Source organism: Megalobrama amblycephala, linkage group LG1 (genome assembly GCF_018812025.1).
Source record: "Megalobrama amblycephala isolate DHTTF-2021 linkage group LG1, ASM1881202v1, whole genome shotgun sequence".
Lineage (NCBI taxonomy): Eukaryota > Metazoa > Chordata > Actinopteri > Cypriniformes > Xenocyprididae > Megalobrama > Megalobrama amblycephala.
Genome location: NC_063044.1, coordinates 65,127,081 through 65,143,097, shown reverse-complemented (window position 1 = coordinate 65,143,097; position 16,017 = coordinate 65,127,081). Strand labels below are relative to the sequence as shown.

The 16,017-nt window shown below is 38.0% G+C and overlaps 2 protein-coding genes across 3 annotated transcripts in view; both read right to left on the bottom strand.

Moving 5' to 3' along the window:
* The window catches only part of LOC125279924 (gastrula zinc finger protein XlCGF7.1-like), a 33,703-nt gene extending 18,302 nt beyond the window's left edge, over positions 1-15,401 (bottom strand). The window contains exon 1 of the mRNA XM_048210088.1: positions 15,315-15,401. The gene's annotated coding sequence lies outside the window, so the exon portion shown is untranslated. The remainder of the gene's footprint in view (positions 1-15,314) is intronic.
* Positions 2,246-15,464, bottom strand: LOC125279794 (gastrula zinc finger protein XlCGF57.1-like). Of its 2 annotated transcripts, none has more exons than XM_048209824.1 (2): positions 15,142-15,464; positions 2,246-4,197 (listed from the first exon to the last, which is right to left on the bottom strand). In XM_048209824.1, exons 1-2 carry the CDS (start codon positions 15,218-15,220, stop codon positions 2,864-2,866), a joined length of 1,413 nt encoding a protein of 470 aa, XP_048065781.1. In that variant the 5' UTR covers positions 15,221-15,464; the 3' UTR covers positions 2,246-2,863. The 2 variants fall into 2 exon arrangements, with proteins under 2 accessions (XP_048065781.1, XP_048065790.1); XM_048209833.1 differs by having other exon boundaries at positions 2,246-4,198; positions 15,150-15,321.
* Between the last annotated feature and the right edge of the window lie 553 nt (positions 15,465-16,017).

Here is a 16,017-nt window from a genome sequence, read left to right as displayed (position 1 = left end):
AAAATTAACACTTAATGATACAATATATACAGAGAGAATATAAAAAGATCGTGAAATCCCTTTGATCGCGAAAAAAATTATTACCATTATTTCTATTATTACCATTTATTTACCATTATTTCTCGGCAAATATGTGACGCTGTTGTCGATTGTTAAAGTTTTGGAACGGTTTTCTCTTTTAGATTGTTACTTAGATGTTTGTAAAGTTCAGTGTGTGTGTGTTTTGCTGCGGCGGGCACTTCAAATGTGGTCACCCTAGGGCACACAAAAGCTGTGTCCTAATTCAGGGGCCGCGCACTTCGAAGTGCATGAAAGAGGTGGGGTTTTGGAGTGGAGGGTTGCCAGGTCTGTGCAACAAAACCATACCAAAAGTAGTGTAAGTCGTCATCATGTGGACAAACTAATTACTCACCAAAAAATTAAATGCGCAACCTGTGTGTACAAGTACGTGCGGTTATAGAAATCCAGCAGCGCGCATAAAGTACATGCATACTCTTCTGATGACGAAATTTGCGTCACACGACGCACTGTACTCTAATCCTCGTGTAAGCATAAAAAAAGTGAAGAATACTTTGGGCTGAAAAGGTTAGTTCACCAAAAATGAAAATTCTATCATTAATTACTCACCCTCATGTAATTGCAGACCTGTAAGACCTTTGTTCATCTTTGAAACACAAATTAAGATATTTTTGATAAAATCCAATGGCTCAGTTAGCCCTCCATTGACAGCAAGATAATTAATACTTTCAAATGCCCCAGAGAGGTACTAAAGACATATTTTAAACAGTTCATGTGACTAAAGTGGTTCAACCTTAATATTATGAAGTGACGAGTATACTTTTTGTACGCCAAAAAACGGCTTTATTCAACAATATCTAGTGATGTGCGATTAATATTATCATCAGAAAGAAGAAAGTCATATACACCTATGGCTTGAGGGTGAGTAAAGCTTGGGCTAATTTTCATTTGAAAGAGAACAAATCTTTTAAATGAATGAGAAATTCATATCTGGTGGGAACAGAAAAATAATTGAAGTAAGCTAAGTATAAAGGTATGATAACACCACAATGAACTAAAAACACTGTATTGTTCATGCCAGGCCAGTAGTTGGCGATGTCACGTTGTAAAGAATCACTACGCAGCTATACTGAACAAATAATATGCACAATGTCACCGTTTTCACAAATTTGTATTATTGTAGTTTACATGGAGAACATAACAGTACCCTTTAAAAAACGTACACTTTGAAATCTGTTTTTTAAAAGTTTGCATTTTTTAGGCCATCAAAAACCACCGTCATGTAAATGAACGGATAAAATCATGTTCTTTTTCCAGTGATTTTCCTGTGACCTTTTTTCTTTTATAATGTCTCTCAATAGAGCTGAATGATTAATCATAAAAATAATAAAATTGCAGTAATGAAACAATTTGCCCATGTCTTTTAAACCTTTAATAAAATCATACCGGAACATTCAAATCTGTGTTTGTGCTGCCAGAGCCACAGTTTAGTTAGTTCTGTGTTACAAATATTTAAATTATCACAGAAGTACTTTGAAACTAACTTGGCTCATCAAATAATGGTTGTATCAATTACATCTTATGCCACTAGTTGGTGAATAATGACTTAAAAATGTATTTGTCATTGAATCATTCATTCAAAGGATTTGTCCAAAAACACTGATTCATCCTGTAATGAAACAAGTAATGAGTCATGCCTTGAGTAAACAAGACAATGAGTCATTGAATTCATTCAAAACCATTTTTAAATAATTCATTCAAACATTTTCCAGCAATTAATATTTTTACCTTTAAATTACATGTTATTTTGTTTGGTTGTATATTCAGAATTATGGGAGAATCATGATCTCTATTTGAAACCAAAAAAATTGTGATTCTCATCTTATCCAGAATCGTGCAGCCCTAAAGGCCCCGGTATACTTCAAACTAAGTTCTTTTTTGTTCTTCGTTTAGGGGTAAAACAAAGTTCGAAATGCGTGACCAGCAATATACTGTAAACGAACATCTGACGCCGTCCACACTGCTGAGAGCAAAGGTTACATGAATATGTAAATATGTACCGTGCACTTTCTTCTCAGTAACTAAATAAACACAACAAAAATGAGTAAACAGCAAGCATTTATTATAGAAAGCATAAGAAAAGTGTCTGATCATAACATGGGTATGTTAGCACGAGCTCTGCAAATTAGCACTCCAGTCACGTCACGTTGCTTAAAATCAAGCAGCTTTACAGAATCAAACACTAAACAGTGTTAGTGCCTCATTTTATCAGAAGCACAACTTCATTTTGTACTATAAAGTGGCTATCCAGTGTTGTTCATGTTTTCACCTGCGGAGATCTTACCTCAACGAACTCAAACACACGAAATGAGTCAGAGATGCGCTCCACGCGAATGAAAGAGGAGCCTCAGCGCACACCTCCTATTACGTTATCGTCACTGACCAATGGTAGTACGAAGGTGTTTTGCAGCTGGAGCAAACTTTTCCTGAAAGTTCGCTTTGGCAAACTGTTTCAAACTCCCAAAAAGAACACAAAACAAACTTCGTTTGGCATGATTTTGTTCAATATTACATCACATCAGTTTGTTCTTTGATTTCATCTGAAGTATACCGGGGCCCTAACAGTGTTTCTCAGAAAATTGCTTACTGCTCCTTTAAATTGCCTTTCTGCAGAGAATGGTGCAGATGAGCTTGTGATCCATTTAAAACTCTTCTCACATGAATGATGTGTGTAAGGCATCTCTTCAGTGTGAATTCTCTTGTCTTTCCACACTAAGAGCAGGTAAAATTATCTTCCTTTATATGTGAAAGTGTTTCCACACTGAATTCAGGTAAAAGGCCTTTTTCAAGTATGAATCAACATGTGCTTCTTAAGGTTTCCTTTACATGTGAAAGTGTTTCCACACTGAGAGCAGGTGAAAGGCTTTTCTGAAGTGTGAGTTACCAAATGAACATTAAGGCTTGCTTTCTGAGCAAAACTCTTTCCACACTGAGAGCAGGTGAAAGGATTTTTTCCAGCATGAATTAACATGTGAGTCTTAAGGCATCTTTTAAATGTGAAAGTTTTTCCACACTGAGAGCAGGTGAAAGGCTTTTCTGAAGTGTGAGTTACCAAATGATCCTTAAGGTGTCCTTTCTGCGTAAAACTCGTTCCACACTGAGAGCAGCTGAAAGGCTTTATTCCGGCATGAATTAACATGTGCTTCTTAAGGCCTTCTTTACGTGTGAAAGTTTTTCCACACTGAGAGCAGGTGAAAGGCTTTTCTGAAGTATGAGATACCAAATGATCATTGAGGTGAGCTTTCTGTGTAAAACTCTTTCCACAGTGAGAGCAGGTGAAAGGCTTTTTTCCAGTATGAATTAACATGTGAGTCTTAAGGTTTTCTTTACGTGTGAAAGTTTTTCCACACTGAGAGCAGCTGAAAGGCTTTTCTGATGTATGAATTAACAAATGATCCTTAAGGTGTCCTTTCTGTGTAAAACTCTTTCCACACTGAGAGCAGGTGAAAGGCTTTTTTCCAGCATGAATTAACATGTGCTTCTTAAGGTTTTCTTTACGTGTGAAAGTGTTTCCACATTGAGAGCAGGTGAAAGGTCTTTTTCCAATATGTATCAATATGTGAGTCTTAAGGTTTCCTTTCTGTGCAAAACTCTTTCCACACTGAGAGCAGGTCAAAGACTTTTTTGCAACATGCATCAATATGTGAGCCTTAAGGCTTCTTTTAAGTTTGAAAGTGTTTCCACACTGAGGGCAGGCGAAAGGCTTTTCTGAAGTGTGAATTAACAAATGATCATTAAGGTGAGCTTTCTGTGTAAAACTCTTTCCACAGTGGGAGCAGGTATAAGGCTTTTTTCCTGTGTGAATTATCATGTGAGTTTTAAGGCTTCTTTTATGTTTAAAAGTGTTTCCACACTGAGAGCAGGTGAAAGGCTTTTCTGAAGTGTGAGTTACCAAATGATCATTGAGGTGTCCTTTCTGTGTAAAACTCTTTCCACACTGAGAGCAGGTGAATAGCTTTTTGACTTTTGTTATTTGAATGCTGCTTTGTGAGCAACTGTTTTCAGTTTTGGAGCAACTCAATGATTTTTCTTCAGCGGTGTCATCATGAGCTTTCTGAAGCTGATATTTCTCCTCCACTTCATTCAGATCTTCTCTTTCCTCTTTCACTTTCATCAGGCCTAAAATAAAAACATTAAAATGATAAATCAATTAGGACAATTGGATAAAAATAATAGGAAATTAGGGTATGTTTACACAACAATGTACTAAAAATGGAAACAATTTTGCTTGGTGTATTTTAAAAAGTTTCAAGTATAGACAACAACATTGTCAAAATGATCCTTGTTCACGCAGATCCACAAAAATAAATAAAAACACTATTATTCATGCCAGGCCAGTAGTTGGCGATGTCACTCAATAAAGAATCACTTAAAGGCCGAAACACACCAAGCTGACACAGACGAACTAGTGGTGATGAAAGCAGATTGTGGGGTTGGCTCACGTCGGCCGCGTCTGTGTCCAAAGTCGGCCTGACACACCAAACCAATGCTAGACAGCCGATGGCCAAGTAGCATGTCAGTTCTGCGCCTGCGTGAGATGAAATGCCTTTCCGTACCAGCAGGTGGCAGTATCTGAACAGCCAATCAGAATGATCAGATGGGCCGACAGACTGACGAGCTCCGACGCCGATTCGAAATTGGCCGAAAAAAAGGCAACGAGGACCAACTTCAGCCGGCGGTGCAGAACACATTGAGAAAACTTAGTTGGCCGACGAACAAAACCTGTTCGACGGCCGACCATCGGCTTGGTGTGTTCCTGCCTTAATGCACATGTTCATGACATCACTTTGTTTTTCACAAATTTGCATTGTTGTAGTTGTTGAAGCATGAGCAGACTTGTGGCTACATTTCAAATATGAGGATGTTATCTCTAAAACTATGAAATTTTAAACATTTTATCCAACCAAGTCATGCTGGTTTTTAGAGAAGACTGTTATGATGCTAATAAAATATTGCATTACCCTGTACAAAACCCATTTGCAGTATATTGTCTAAATACATAAAATAAGCAAAGTAAATTATCAAATAAGTATGCCCCCTCGCCCCACAAAATAATATTGTGTATCGCTAATTACAGAGGCTGAAAATACGACGATATGAAAATTGAGCATATCGACTATGCATGTGACGGTATCGAATTTTCACGTTGCGATGATTGCTGAAGCTTTTATCATGGTATACGATATTATCACAATATTGCAATAAGTTGCAAAAAAGTGTTGTCATAGTATAACAGGTTTAAGAACTCTTTTTGTAATAAAAAGAACTTTGAATGTTTAAATACAATAATACAACACATTATTTAAAGCAGTAGTTCTCAAACTTTTTACACCAAGTACCACCTCAGAAAATATTTCTCTCTCCAAGTACGACCACAATGACCAACATTTAAATACAGTAGCGTAGTAGGCCTAACTATTAGGCTTGGGTATCGAGTATCGAGTATCGATTGGAACCAGGACTAGCTTTGCGATTTTCCCGGAATCGTTCAAAAGTTTAAATTTCGATTCCTAGTTTCGATTCCCAGTCCGCCGACTGGAAGAAGAAACCGCTTAACACCAACGAAGAAGCGTCCACCGAAAGTGTTGGCATAACCGAGCGAGTCGAACATGGATAGCGTGCGTCGGCGGTCCAAAGTGTGGCTTCAATTTTCTAAATAGAACGAAATCTCGGCAAAATGCAACATTTGCGGCAAGATTGTTTCGTGCATAGGAGGGTGCACGTCGAACATGATAAAGCACCTCCGAGTTCATGGAGTAGAAATAAATAAATCTCTTTGATGCGCTGCGCCGACCGTCCTCCACTGCCTCTTCCTCTGGCTCCGACCCCCAGCCTGGCAATCCACGCGAGATCCGATTTTTTCGTATCCGATCTGAGCCACTTCCAAATGTGGTTTTAAATCCGATACATATCCGATCTCTGAACATGCGACCTACGTCTAAACACGCATATCCGATTCCTATTGTAATTCCAAGCCATCAAACAGCGAGGGCGGCACGTTTGCTCACTAAACTATAGCTTCAATGTTGTATTATGAAGCAGACGTGCATGTATGCACTTGCACTAAAAATTCGCAGCTCAATATTAATGTGGGAACTTTGTCTAACATGAAAGAAATTGCGCACACACATATATATTCAGCAGCTTCGCACGCGCGCACTCTCTCCCTTGCTCGCTCAAATTCATTAAAAAACGGAATTCTAAAACTAATAAATGTAGATAAAATATAAAACACAAATTACCTTTATTTTCCGGTCTATATCCGTTCAGTCAGAATTCGCGCTGCAATACATCCATGACAGCTGTTAACTTATCCATTCTGACAGGCTAATCATGGCCACTCCATGAATTATATAAATAATTTTAATAGCACGGCCATTCAAAACCTGAGGATCTACTATGTGCATTTAAAACTATCAGTGACGATCATTTTGGGGCAGGAAGTAGCCTAATGTAAACACAGATATCGATACCAGTCGCGTCTAAAGTGAGTGTAAACACACTGACCAAAAAATCGGATATGGTCAAAAGATCGGATTTGTGCATTAAGACTTGCAGTGTAAATGCAGCCATATACTCATGTGTAAATGTGTTTTCAATATATTCATAATTTATAATATTTATATTCAAGTTCATAGATTTGATATTTATATTGTAGTTGAAAACAGCCCTGTGAGAAATTCATAGTAAAGTTCATAAAAAGTAAAAAGTTCATAGAATTAAAATTGATGGACAAGGTCAGACTATTTCCTTCAGAAAGACCGTTGGTTAGCTAGCTCATTTAAAATATCCTAAACTTTTTTTGACCCTGCCTCTTAAAAGAATCGGAATCGAGAATCGTTAGGAACCGGAATCGAAACAAGGAATCGAAATCGGAATCGGAATCGTTCAAATTCAAACGATACCCAACCCTACTAACTATTCAGCTAAAGTTCAAAAACGAGGCAGTTTATTCCAAATAATTATATTTATTATTGTTAAACACTGTAAATGCACAGTTTGAACATCAACACTGCACTTACATACAGGTAAATACAAACCCGATTCCAAAAAAGTTGGGACACTGTACAAATTGTGAATAAAAAGAATGCAATAATTTACACATCTCATAAACTTTATATTTTATTCACAATAGAATATAGATAACATATCAAATGTTGAAAGTGAGACATTTTGAAATGTCATGCCAAATATTGGCTCATTTTGGATTTCATGAGAGCTACACATTCCAAAAAAGTTGGGACAGGTAGCAATAAGAGGCCGGAAAAGTTAAATGTACACATAAGGAAGAGCTGGAGGACCAATTTGCTACTTATTAGGTCAATTGGCAACATGATTGGGTATAAAAAGAGCCTCTCTTAAAAAAGTGTCTCTCAGAAGTCAAGATGGGCAGAGGATCACCAATTCCCCCCAATGCTGCGGGGAAAAATAGTGGAGCGATATCAGAAAGGAGTTTCTCAGAGAAAAATTGCAAAGAGTTTGAAGTTATCATCATCTACAGTGCATAATATCATTCAAAGATTCAGAGAATCTGGAACAAATCTCTGTGCATAAGGGTCAAGGCTAGAAAACCATACTGGATGCCCGTGATCTTCGGGCCCTTAAATGGCACTGCATCACATACAGGAATGCTACTGTAATGGAAATCACAACATGGGCTCAGGAATTCTTCCAGAAAACATTGTCGGTGAACACAATCCACCGTGCCATTCGCCGTTGCCGGCTAAAACTCTATAGGTCAAAAAAGAAGCCATATCTAAACATGATCCAGAAGCGCAGTCGTTTTCTCCGGGCCAAGGCTCATTTAAAATGGACTGTGGCAAAGTGGAAAACTGTTCTGTGGTCAGATGAATCAAAATTTGAAGTTGTTTTTGGAAAACTGGAACGCCATGTCATCCAGACTAAAGAGGACAAGGACAACCCAAGTTGTTATCAGCGCTCAGTTCAGAAGCCTGCATCTCTGATGGTATGGGGTTGCATGAGTGTGTGTGGCATGGGCAGCTTACACATCTGGAAAGGCACCATCAATGCTGAAAGGTATATCCAATTTCTAGAACAGCATATGCTCCCATCCAGACGTAGTCTCTTTCAGGGAAGACCTTGCATTTTCCAACATGACAATGCCAGACCACATACTGCATCAATTACAACATCATGGCTGCGTAGAAGAAGGTTCCGGGTACTGAAATGGCCAGCCTGCAGTCCAGATCTTTCACCCATAGAAAACATTTGGCACATCATAAAGAGGAAGATGCGACAAAGAAGACCTAAGACAGTGGAGCAACTAGAAGCCTTTATTAGACAAGAATGGGACAACATTCCTATTCCTAAACTTGAGCAACTTGTCTCCTCAGTCCCCAGACGTTTGCAGACTGTTATAAAAAGAAGAGGTGATGCCACACAGTGTTAAACATGGCCTTGTCCCAACTTTTTTGAGATGTGTTGATGCCATGAAATTTAAAATCAACTTATTTTTCCCTTAAAATGATACATTTTCTCATTTTCATCTATGTTGTATTCCGAATAAAATATTGAAATTTGAAACTTCCACATCATTGCATTCTGTTTTTATTCACAATTTGTGTCCCAACTTTTTTGGGTTTGTAAAAAAAAAAAAAAAAAATTAAATTAAAATGTATTGAACTTAAAAGTTAAATAAAAAGTGTACTGTACTTTAAATGTTTAAATAAAAATGAACTTAAATAAAGATCAAATTAAAATGTGTTGTACTTAAATGTTAAGTAAACAATTTACTGTACTCGTTAAAAAAAAAAAAAAAAAAAAACACAGGCTGTATGTGTAATTGCAAGTAACAATAACAGCTGTAACATAACTGTACTAAATCATATGCAATGAAAGTAAGTCGCAGATGCATAACACACTATTATCTTCATTAAAAGCAATGAGACCTTACCAGTGCTGTTGCCGCTCTCTCCTATTGCGTTCTTTGATTTTGAAATTAACTGATGGTCAATAAAATGCACCTCATATTTCTTGCTTTCGGTGACGTGAACTCTATTAAATGTACATATATTGCAGGAACTGAAGATCGGATTTATCCGATAACCTGCACTTAACCTTTTCACGTGCATTTTGTTTTCAAATTAAGACCAATATCGCAATGTATCATTATAGGATTGTCTAGCAATATATCGATTATTGCAGAATCACTGACTCGCGATATTATCGTTATCGTGAGCCATTTATGGTGATCGTATCGTATCGTGAGGTACCCTCCGATTCCCACCCCTAGTGGTTCAGATCGTTTTACAACAGGCGTCCAATCACAACAGACTTCTGGAAAAACAGAACTGACCAATGACAATTGAGGTTACACGGAAATAAGTAAAGTCCCACCCCACGACTGTCTAAAATAAAAAGTGAGGCCATGATCTGCGCGCAGAGGAGATGCCATGCACACGCGGGTTTAAAATGAGCTTGCGGGCTCCTGTTTCCTCGCGTGTATATCTGTTATCCTCTCACTGGAGTGATTTACTGCATGCGCAAGCATCAGTTGTGCGCTCGGTCATTATTGCCATTATAATGCAGTCATAGACAGATTAATGAATTATTAGAAAAACACTAGGGCTGGGACGATACATTGATTATCGATCGATACAATGAATCTGGATCAATCCTGATATTGTCTCTTTCTAATCGATTCTGAGCTTAGTTTTAACAGCAGATGGCGCTCTAGGCTAGATTTTAACCACACCAGTGCTTCCCACACATACCCTTTACTTGGGCAGGCCGCCCAGGTATATTAATGGCTGCCCAAGTATATCTGGAGACACATTTATGCTTTTATTATTTTTATCCTTGTATACTTTTGTATCCGCACAAGATAATGAAACTGTCCGCAACCAATTAACTAGTGGAAAATCTCCCCTCGCCCTACATGTTTTGTACCTGCTCATTATGTGTGCGTCACAACTGTTTACTCCTGCTGACATTCCCACGGGCACTGCAGAGATATTTCACAAAGCCCGCAATTGTGTAGATATTTCAAAATAAGTGTCCCGGTGAATTTCGGGGTTGTTTATAATTAAAAGTCACAAGCTACGTTTTTTTTTTTCTTCTTCTGGGCATTATTGGTACTTTGGTTACAAAAATTGTATTTAATTTAATGCATAGTAAGAAAAGGCTAAGAATATTATTTGACACATATTATTCATTATTTAAATTTTACTAGTAAAATCTGTGTCCCATTCACTGAGTGAGACACTATATGACATAGCAAGGAGAACATAGGAAAAGGAGAACCATTTAAATGCTGTAATTTTGCATAATTTACAATACATAATAATGTATTGTATGTGCAGTCTCATGCAAGCGCACTTTCTTTATTTTTATAATAATATTATGAATGAACAGTCTTGTTATATCGGAAGTTTTGGTCAGACTCGTCTCAGAAAGCACACAAATGATCACAAATAGGCAATGCTAACGTAAGCGGCCATGTCACTAAACAAGCAATCATTATTCATAAGGGCAAACAGTCAAAGTTATTATATGAGTGGACTCGAGATACAGCAAAATGCAAAACTGCAAAGTTGCATTTGTCATCATGACAGCAAGTGGACTTTTAAAGCTGGAATAATGAGTGGATTAAGCATTTAAATTGGCAAGAGATGGATTAACTTTCTTGGCAAGGAGGATTGTTCATTATAGTCAGGAACAAGGGAGAAGGCTACTAACATTAGGCAAGACAAAACGTTTTATTTTCGCAACTTATTGACTTATTAAAAGCAATTTGCTGTGGAATAGACCTGTGCCGATCGGGTCCAGTCGGGTCTGTTTCTTCCCGGCCGGATTCGGGTCCAGCTTTCAAATAATAGATGGGTCCGTGTTGGTTCTGGGTAGTACATTTATGGCATTTCTCGGTTCTGCACGGGACCGGGTCCAACTTTCAAAATAATAGTCAGGCCCGGGTCGGTTCCGTGTAGCATATTTACGGGTCTCTTCGGGTTCGGGTATAATTTTTTGGACCCATGAAGACCTCTACTCCAGAATTAGGGATGCAGTGATTAACTGATTTTACTATTAACCACGCTTTAAAACTTAACGGTTAATTAATAGGCTATGCTACTAAAGTGACATGCAAATCAGAGACTCGGAGGATACTATATAAACACACTAGATTAACTATGACAGAGGGGCCGAACAGTGAAGCTCTGTTTCCAACAAATAAACGGCTGAAGTTAGCATTGTGGGAGCATTTTGGGTATACCAAGAATGACCAGGGCATCAATGAAAATGTTGGATTGCCTGTGTGCAAAGCACATTTTAAAAACGTCGCTGCTAAAGGATCGAACGCATCCAATTTGATTTGCACCTGCGAGATCACCACCAAGCTTTGCAGGCCCATTAAAGGTACATTATTATTCCGTTTTATTCCTTTTAATATCAACACTTGAATGTGGGCAAATGATCAGATGGCCTGACGGACCGACGAGCTCCGATGCCGATTCAACATTTCAAATCAGCCGAAAAAAGCAGACGAGGACCAACTTCAGCCGACGGTGCGGAACATACAGAAAAAACTTAGCCGATGAACAAAAACTGCCCGACAGCCGACCGTCGGTTTGGTGTATTTCTGTCTTAAGATAATGAGAATCTATCTATAGTTACAACAGACAATGCCAGTAACAACCTTTTGCACCATTTTCTTGTGTCTGGTTTCCTTGTTCTGGTCATAATTTAAAATGTATCCATTTCCAAAGTCTTCAAGATGCCAAGGTTGGAATCCGTTACCAAAGCATGCCGACATTTGGTGCAAGGGTTTTCTCTAAGCTGGAAACGGAAGCGTGAGCTCCAAAAGAACTATGCATAATAGAACATCCCTGAGCATTCACTGATACACGATGTGGTCACCAGATGGAGATCCACATTTGAAATGATTTCCAGGTTCTTGGAGCAGCAGCAGGTCATCTGTAAGGTGCTAGAAGGAGACAGAAGCACCTGGCATCTTATGTCTAAAGACATTATGTCTATATGACATTATGTCTTATGTCTAAAGAATGTAAGCCAGTTCCTTTGCCCTCTCCATGAAAATACTTCTGTATCCCTGCAGCAAGTGTGGAAATAATGGAAATAATGCCTTGTTTCCACTGAGCGGTACGGTTCGGTACGGTTCAGAACGGTACACCTTGATCAGGCTTGCGTTTCCACCGCCAATAGTACCCTTACTTGATAGGCGTGGTGTAGCCGGGAAGTAGTGATCGAAGTCATTCTCGCACAAAGAAGAAAACGACACAGTAAACAACAATTGAGGGTATACAGCAGATCTTGCTTCTTGGCTTGAAGCTGTCTGTCACAAGAAGAAGACGAGCTTTGCTTGCTGCACGCCAACATTCGGCTTTTCAGAATACCAAGTACGCAAAGTTCAGACGTCTGTGCAGCAGCACCTACCAGCAAGCGAAGGAGAAAACCCGTGTAATTTAAAAACTATTTTATTGTGTCATGAAATGTAGTTTTAAAAGTTTTTCCATTCAAGAATGTAGTTGTTTAAAGCTCAAATCTGTGGTTTATTTATAAAGATAGCACCAATTTGAAAATTTGATCTGACGTTGTCAAATTGACGTTCTCAGTGCTAATGTACCCAGCCGAGAGCAGCTGTACCTCGGCTAGTCCTTCTGACATTTGCCGCTGGCTCAGATGTCTCTGTAGTGGTTAAAAACAAGATATCATTCATCTTGTGTATAACGGACAATCTTTGGTCTCATGAATTTATAATTTGTTCCTGGGCAAATTGTTTTGGCTGACTTTACCGCTGTAAGTTTGACTGAATTGTTTGCTTGTCTTTATTTCTTATTGTATAGCTTTTCATATTTCATACATATACTTTTATAATAGTTATTATTGATAATTAAAACTGACTTTTAACAAAAAGAGATTGTTTTGTTTTATTATTTAATTTTATTATAGGTACATGTAGGCTACATTCAGTGAATATATTCAGAGTACATATGCACATACTGCCTGAACCACACATTAATAGGTTTCATATTTTTCAAATAAAAACGAAAAGAGGCAGGGTTGCGTTTTATATTTTGTTTTGTTAAATAGCCTACATGAAGTGGAGATAATCAATGTATGCGTTGCCTGAACCACATTTGCGTGTGGCGCCTCTTGTGTTGTCATTCCTCTTGTGGCACACGCAAGTGTGGATTCTCTGTCAACCAATCAACGTTCTGCAGAGTGTAGCTCCACCCTTTTGGTACAGTACTGTTGTGCTTAGTACCCCAACGAAAGAGTCCCAAAAAAGTGGTATGGTACAGAATTAGGGTACCATTCACAACTTTTGACAATGGAAGTGGCAAAAATTGCGTACCGTACTGTACCGAACCGAACCGTACCACTCAGTGGAAACGAGCCATAAGTGTGCAATCTGTAAAAAGGCCCTGATGTAGCTGGTCCTGCAGCCTATGAATCCTTGTTTTGTTTCAAAAGGATTTGCATAGCTAGGTAGTATTTAATTCCAGAGATGTGGACATTGTTACTTTTTATTTATTTTCACTGTACTGTATTATATGTGTTTCAAAAGGCAGCAAGATTTTTTTTTTCACCTTTCTTTACTTCTAAAGAGAGAGGTGGACTTTTGTTTGTCTTTATTATTTTCTGTTGCTGTATTATTTGGTTACAGTGTTATTTCAAAAGGCAGCAATAAATGACACTTTAAAAGCTAAAGTGTTCATGTGATTTTATACATTAGTAGTGTTATTAGTAGTAATTGTGATAATCTTAAAACCGTGATTATTCTTAAGAATATAATCATACCAACAAAATCTATAAACGTTGCATCCATAACGCGAATCAAGATTCAATGTATGTGTGTGGTGTGCTTCATGTCATGGCCGTTACACCTCGAGTGTGCATTTTTTTCTAATAATTCAATGGTCTGGAGTCAATTATTCTGCTTATACTATGGTTACCACACCTCAAGACACTATTCAGATGTTATTTTTCAAGATATTTTTTCAGGTTTTTGTCCTTAATACGGGGGTGGGGGGGGGGGGGGGGGGGACTAATTTCTTACAAATCTCATCCCAAGCCTCTGTTGCCAATTCCAAAATGTAATTTCAGAACTAGTAACGAAGGCTTGAGCCATTGATAGCAGACTATACAGTTATTAACACACTTATGAGAGAGAGACTAAGCATATGTGAATTAAGGTCCTAAAGAAATAACTGAAATCATTTGGTTAAGTAATATGGAACTGCAATGTGACCAAGACCTGCACAGAAACATGTTTGCAGTTACTATTTTGTGTCAAAACCATATATTGTATTGTTAGATATTGTGCTGACAACTCATCAATTAAATATTTACCATCTTATATTCTGCATAATTGGTTGTTTTTATATAAACACTGACAAAAACTATACAAGTTTTAGTGCTGGACGATTTGACGATATATAACATTTATATAAGTGATCACTCAGATTTAAACCTACCTACATTGTAGTTAGCATTCACAGACAGATTTGCTTTATGTATTTCCCCGGCGTCGAAATCAGGCACATATAAATGTCAGGAAACACGACTCTTGGCTGCATGTCAATATCCATGGATTTATTTGACAATTTGCAAGAAACACTTTCGAGCCAAACCGTTAGTGTAATCGTTTGTTTTACTCGCGTTTTCGCAGTTTCCTCTATTAAATCCAATCATTCAGCAGGTTCTTTTGCCACTCAGTCCAGCTGAGGGAGCGCGTTCTGGCGGGAAAGTGACACGTTCAACAAACACAGACCGGAAGTTAACTTCGGGCTAGGTGCACAACCGCGGCAACACGCCTGCATCGTTTTGTGAGCGAGCAAAGAAAATCCGCGTGCTCTCGCGTTACTAAAAACAAAGTATGAAAAAACAAAGTCTGTATGATGATCAACACAAGTTTTAAGATTCAAAAAACAAAATCTAATTCATATTGATCCCGTTCAGTTGCATTTTTTTTTTACATGTGAAACGTCGATTTAAAACATTTTAATATTAATTTAAGCCTTGTTTTAAAGAATCTAAGACTTAATGTAGCACAACAGTTAAATATGAAGAATAGACACCAACCTCCTTGTTCCTCGTGTTTTATTCTCCAGGGTTCTGGTTCACTCATGTCCTCCTCACTCTCCTCTTTAACAAACACCATCTTCACAGCAGCAGATCTCAGTTCAGTTGATACTCCTCCAGATATTCCTGCTTGCTTCAAACCTTACTACCGTCTATGAGGATGATTTATTGACCTGATTCAAAATGTATCTAACAGTACACTAATAACAGTTTATATTAAACCAGTATCACAACACAACACCAGAGATCATGCTGAAACTGAACTTCTTCCTCTGAGGTTTAATGGTGGTTGGCAAACACACGCATGTGTCTTACCGCCACCCACTGGACTGGAGTGTGAAGCGTCGATAGGCGGGAAAATAATTTGGGGTAGGGGTCCGTTTCTAATCTAACCGTTTCTAATTTTTTTCCTTTAGAAAAAAAAGGAGAAGAAAACGAGAGATTCACAATTTATTCCAGTCAAACATTTCAGTGAAAATCACAGAATGTTCCCCAATGTTTAACACTACATTTTGCAGCATGACTGACATTACATTTAATAATAGAGGTGAAATAAACAAAATAGAAACACTTTTCGGTAAACTGTAATATTTTATACAAATGCTCAGGTTTTCTTTCATCTCCAACTATGATCTTGGAAGGAATAAGAATTCTTCTGAAATGTTTTAAAATGGTTCACAATTTTATCAGATTTTTTTTTAACCACAGATGGTCAGGTACCACGTTTTGGCTTTGTTCCTCTTTCATTTTCTTTATGGATGTAGTTTGCTTGTCTTTGTTCCTTTGTTCCCGCCTTCATTTTGTCATGATTACTAATTTGAGCACACCCATTTTATCTAGTTCCTTTGCCTGTGTATTGAAGCCCATCAGTTCATT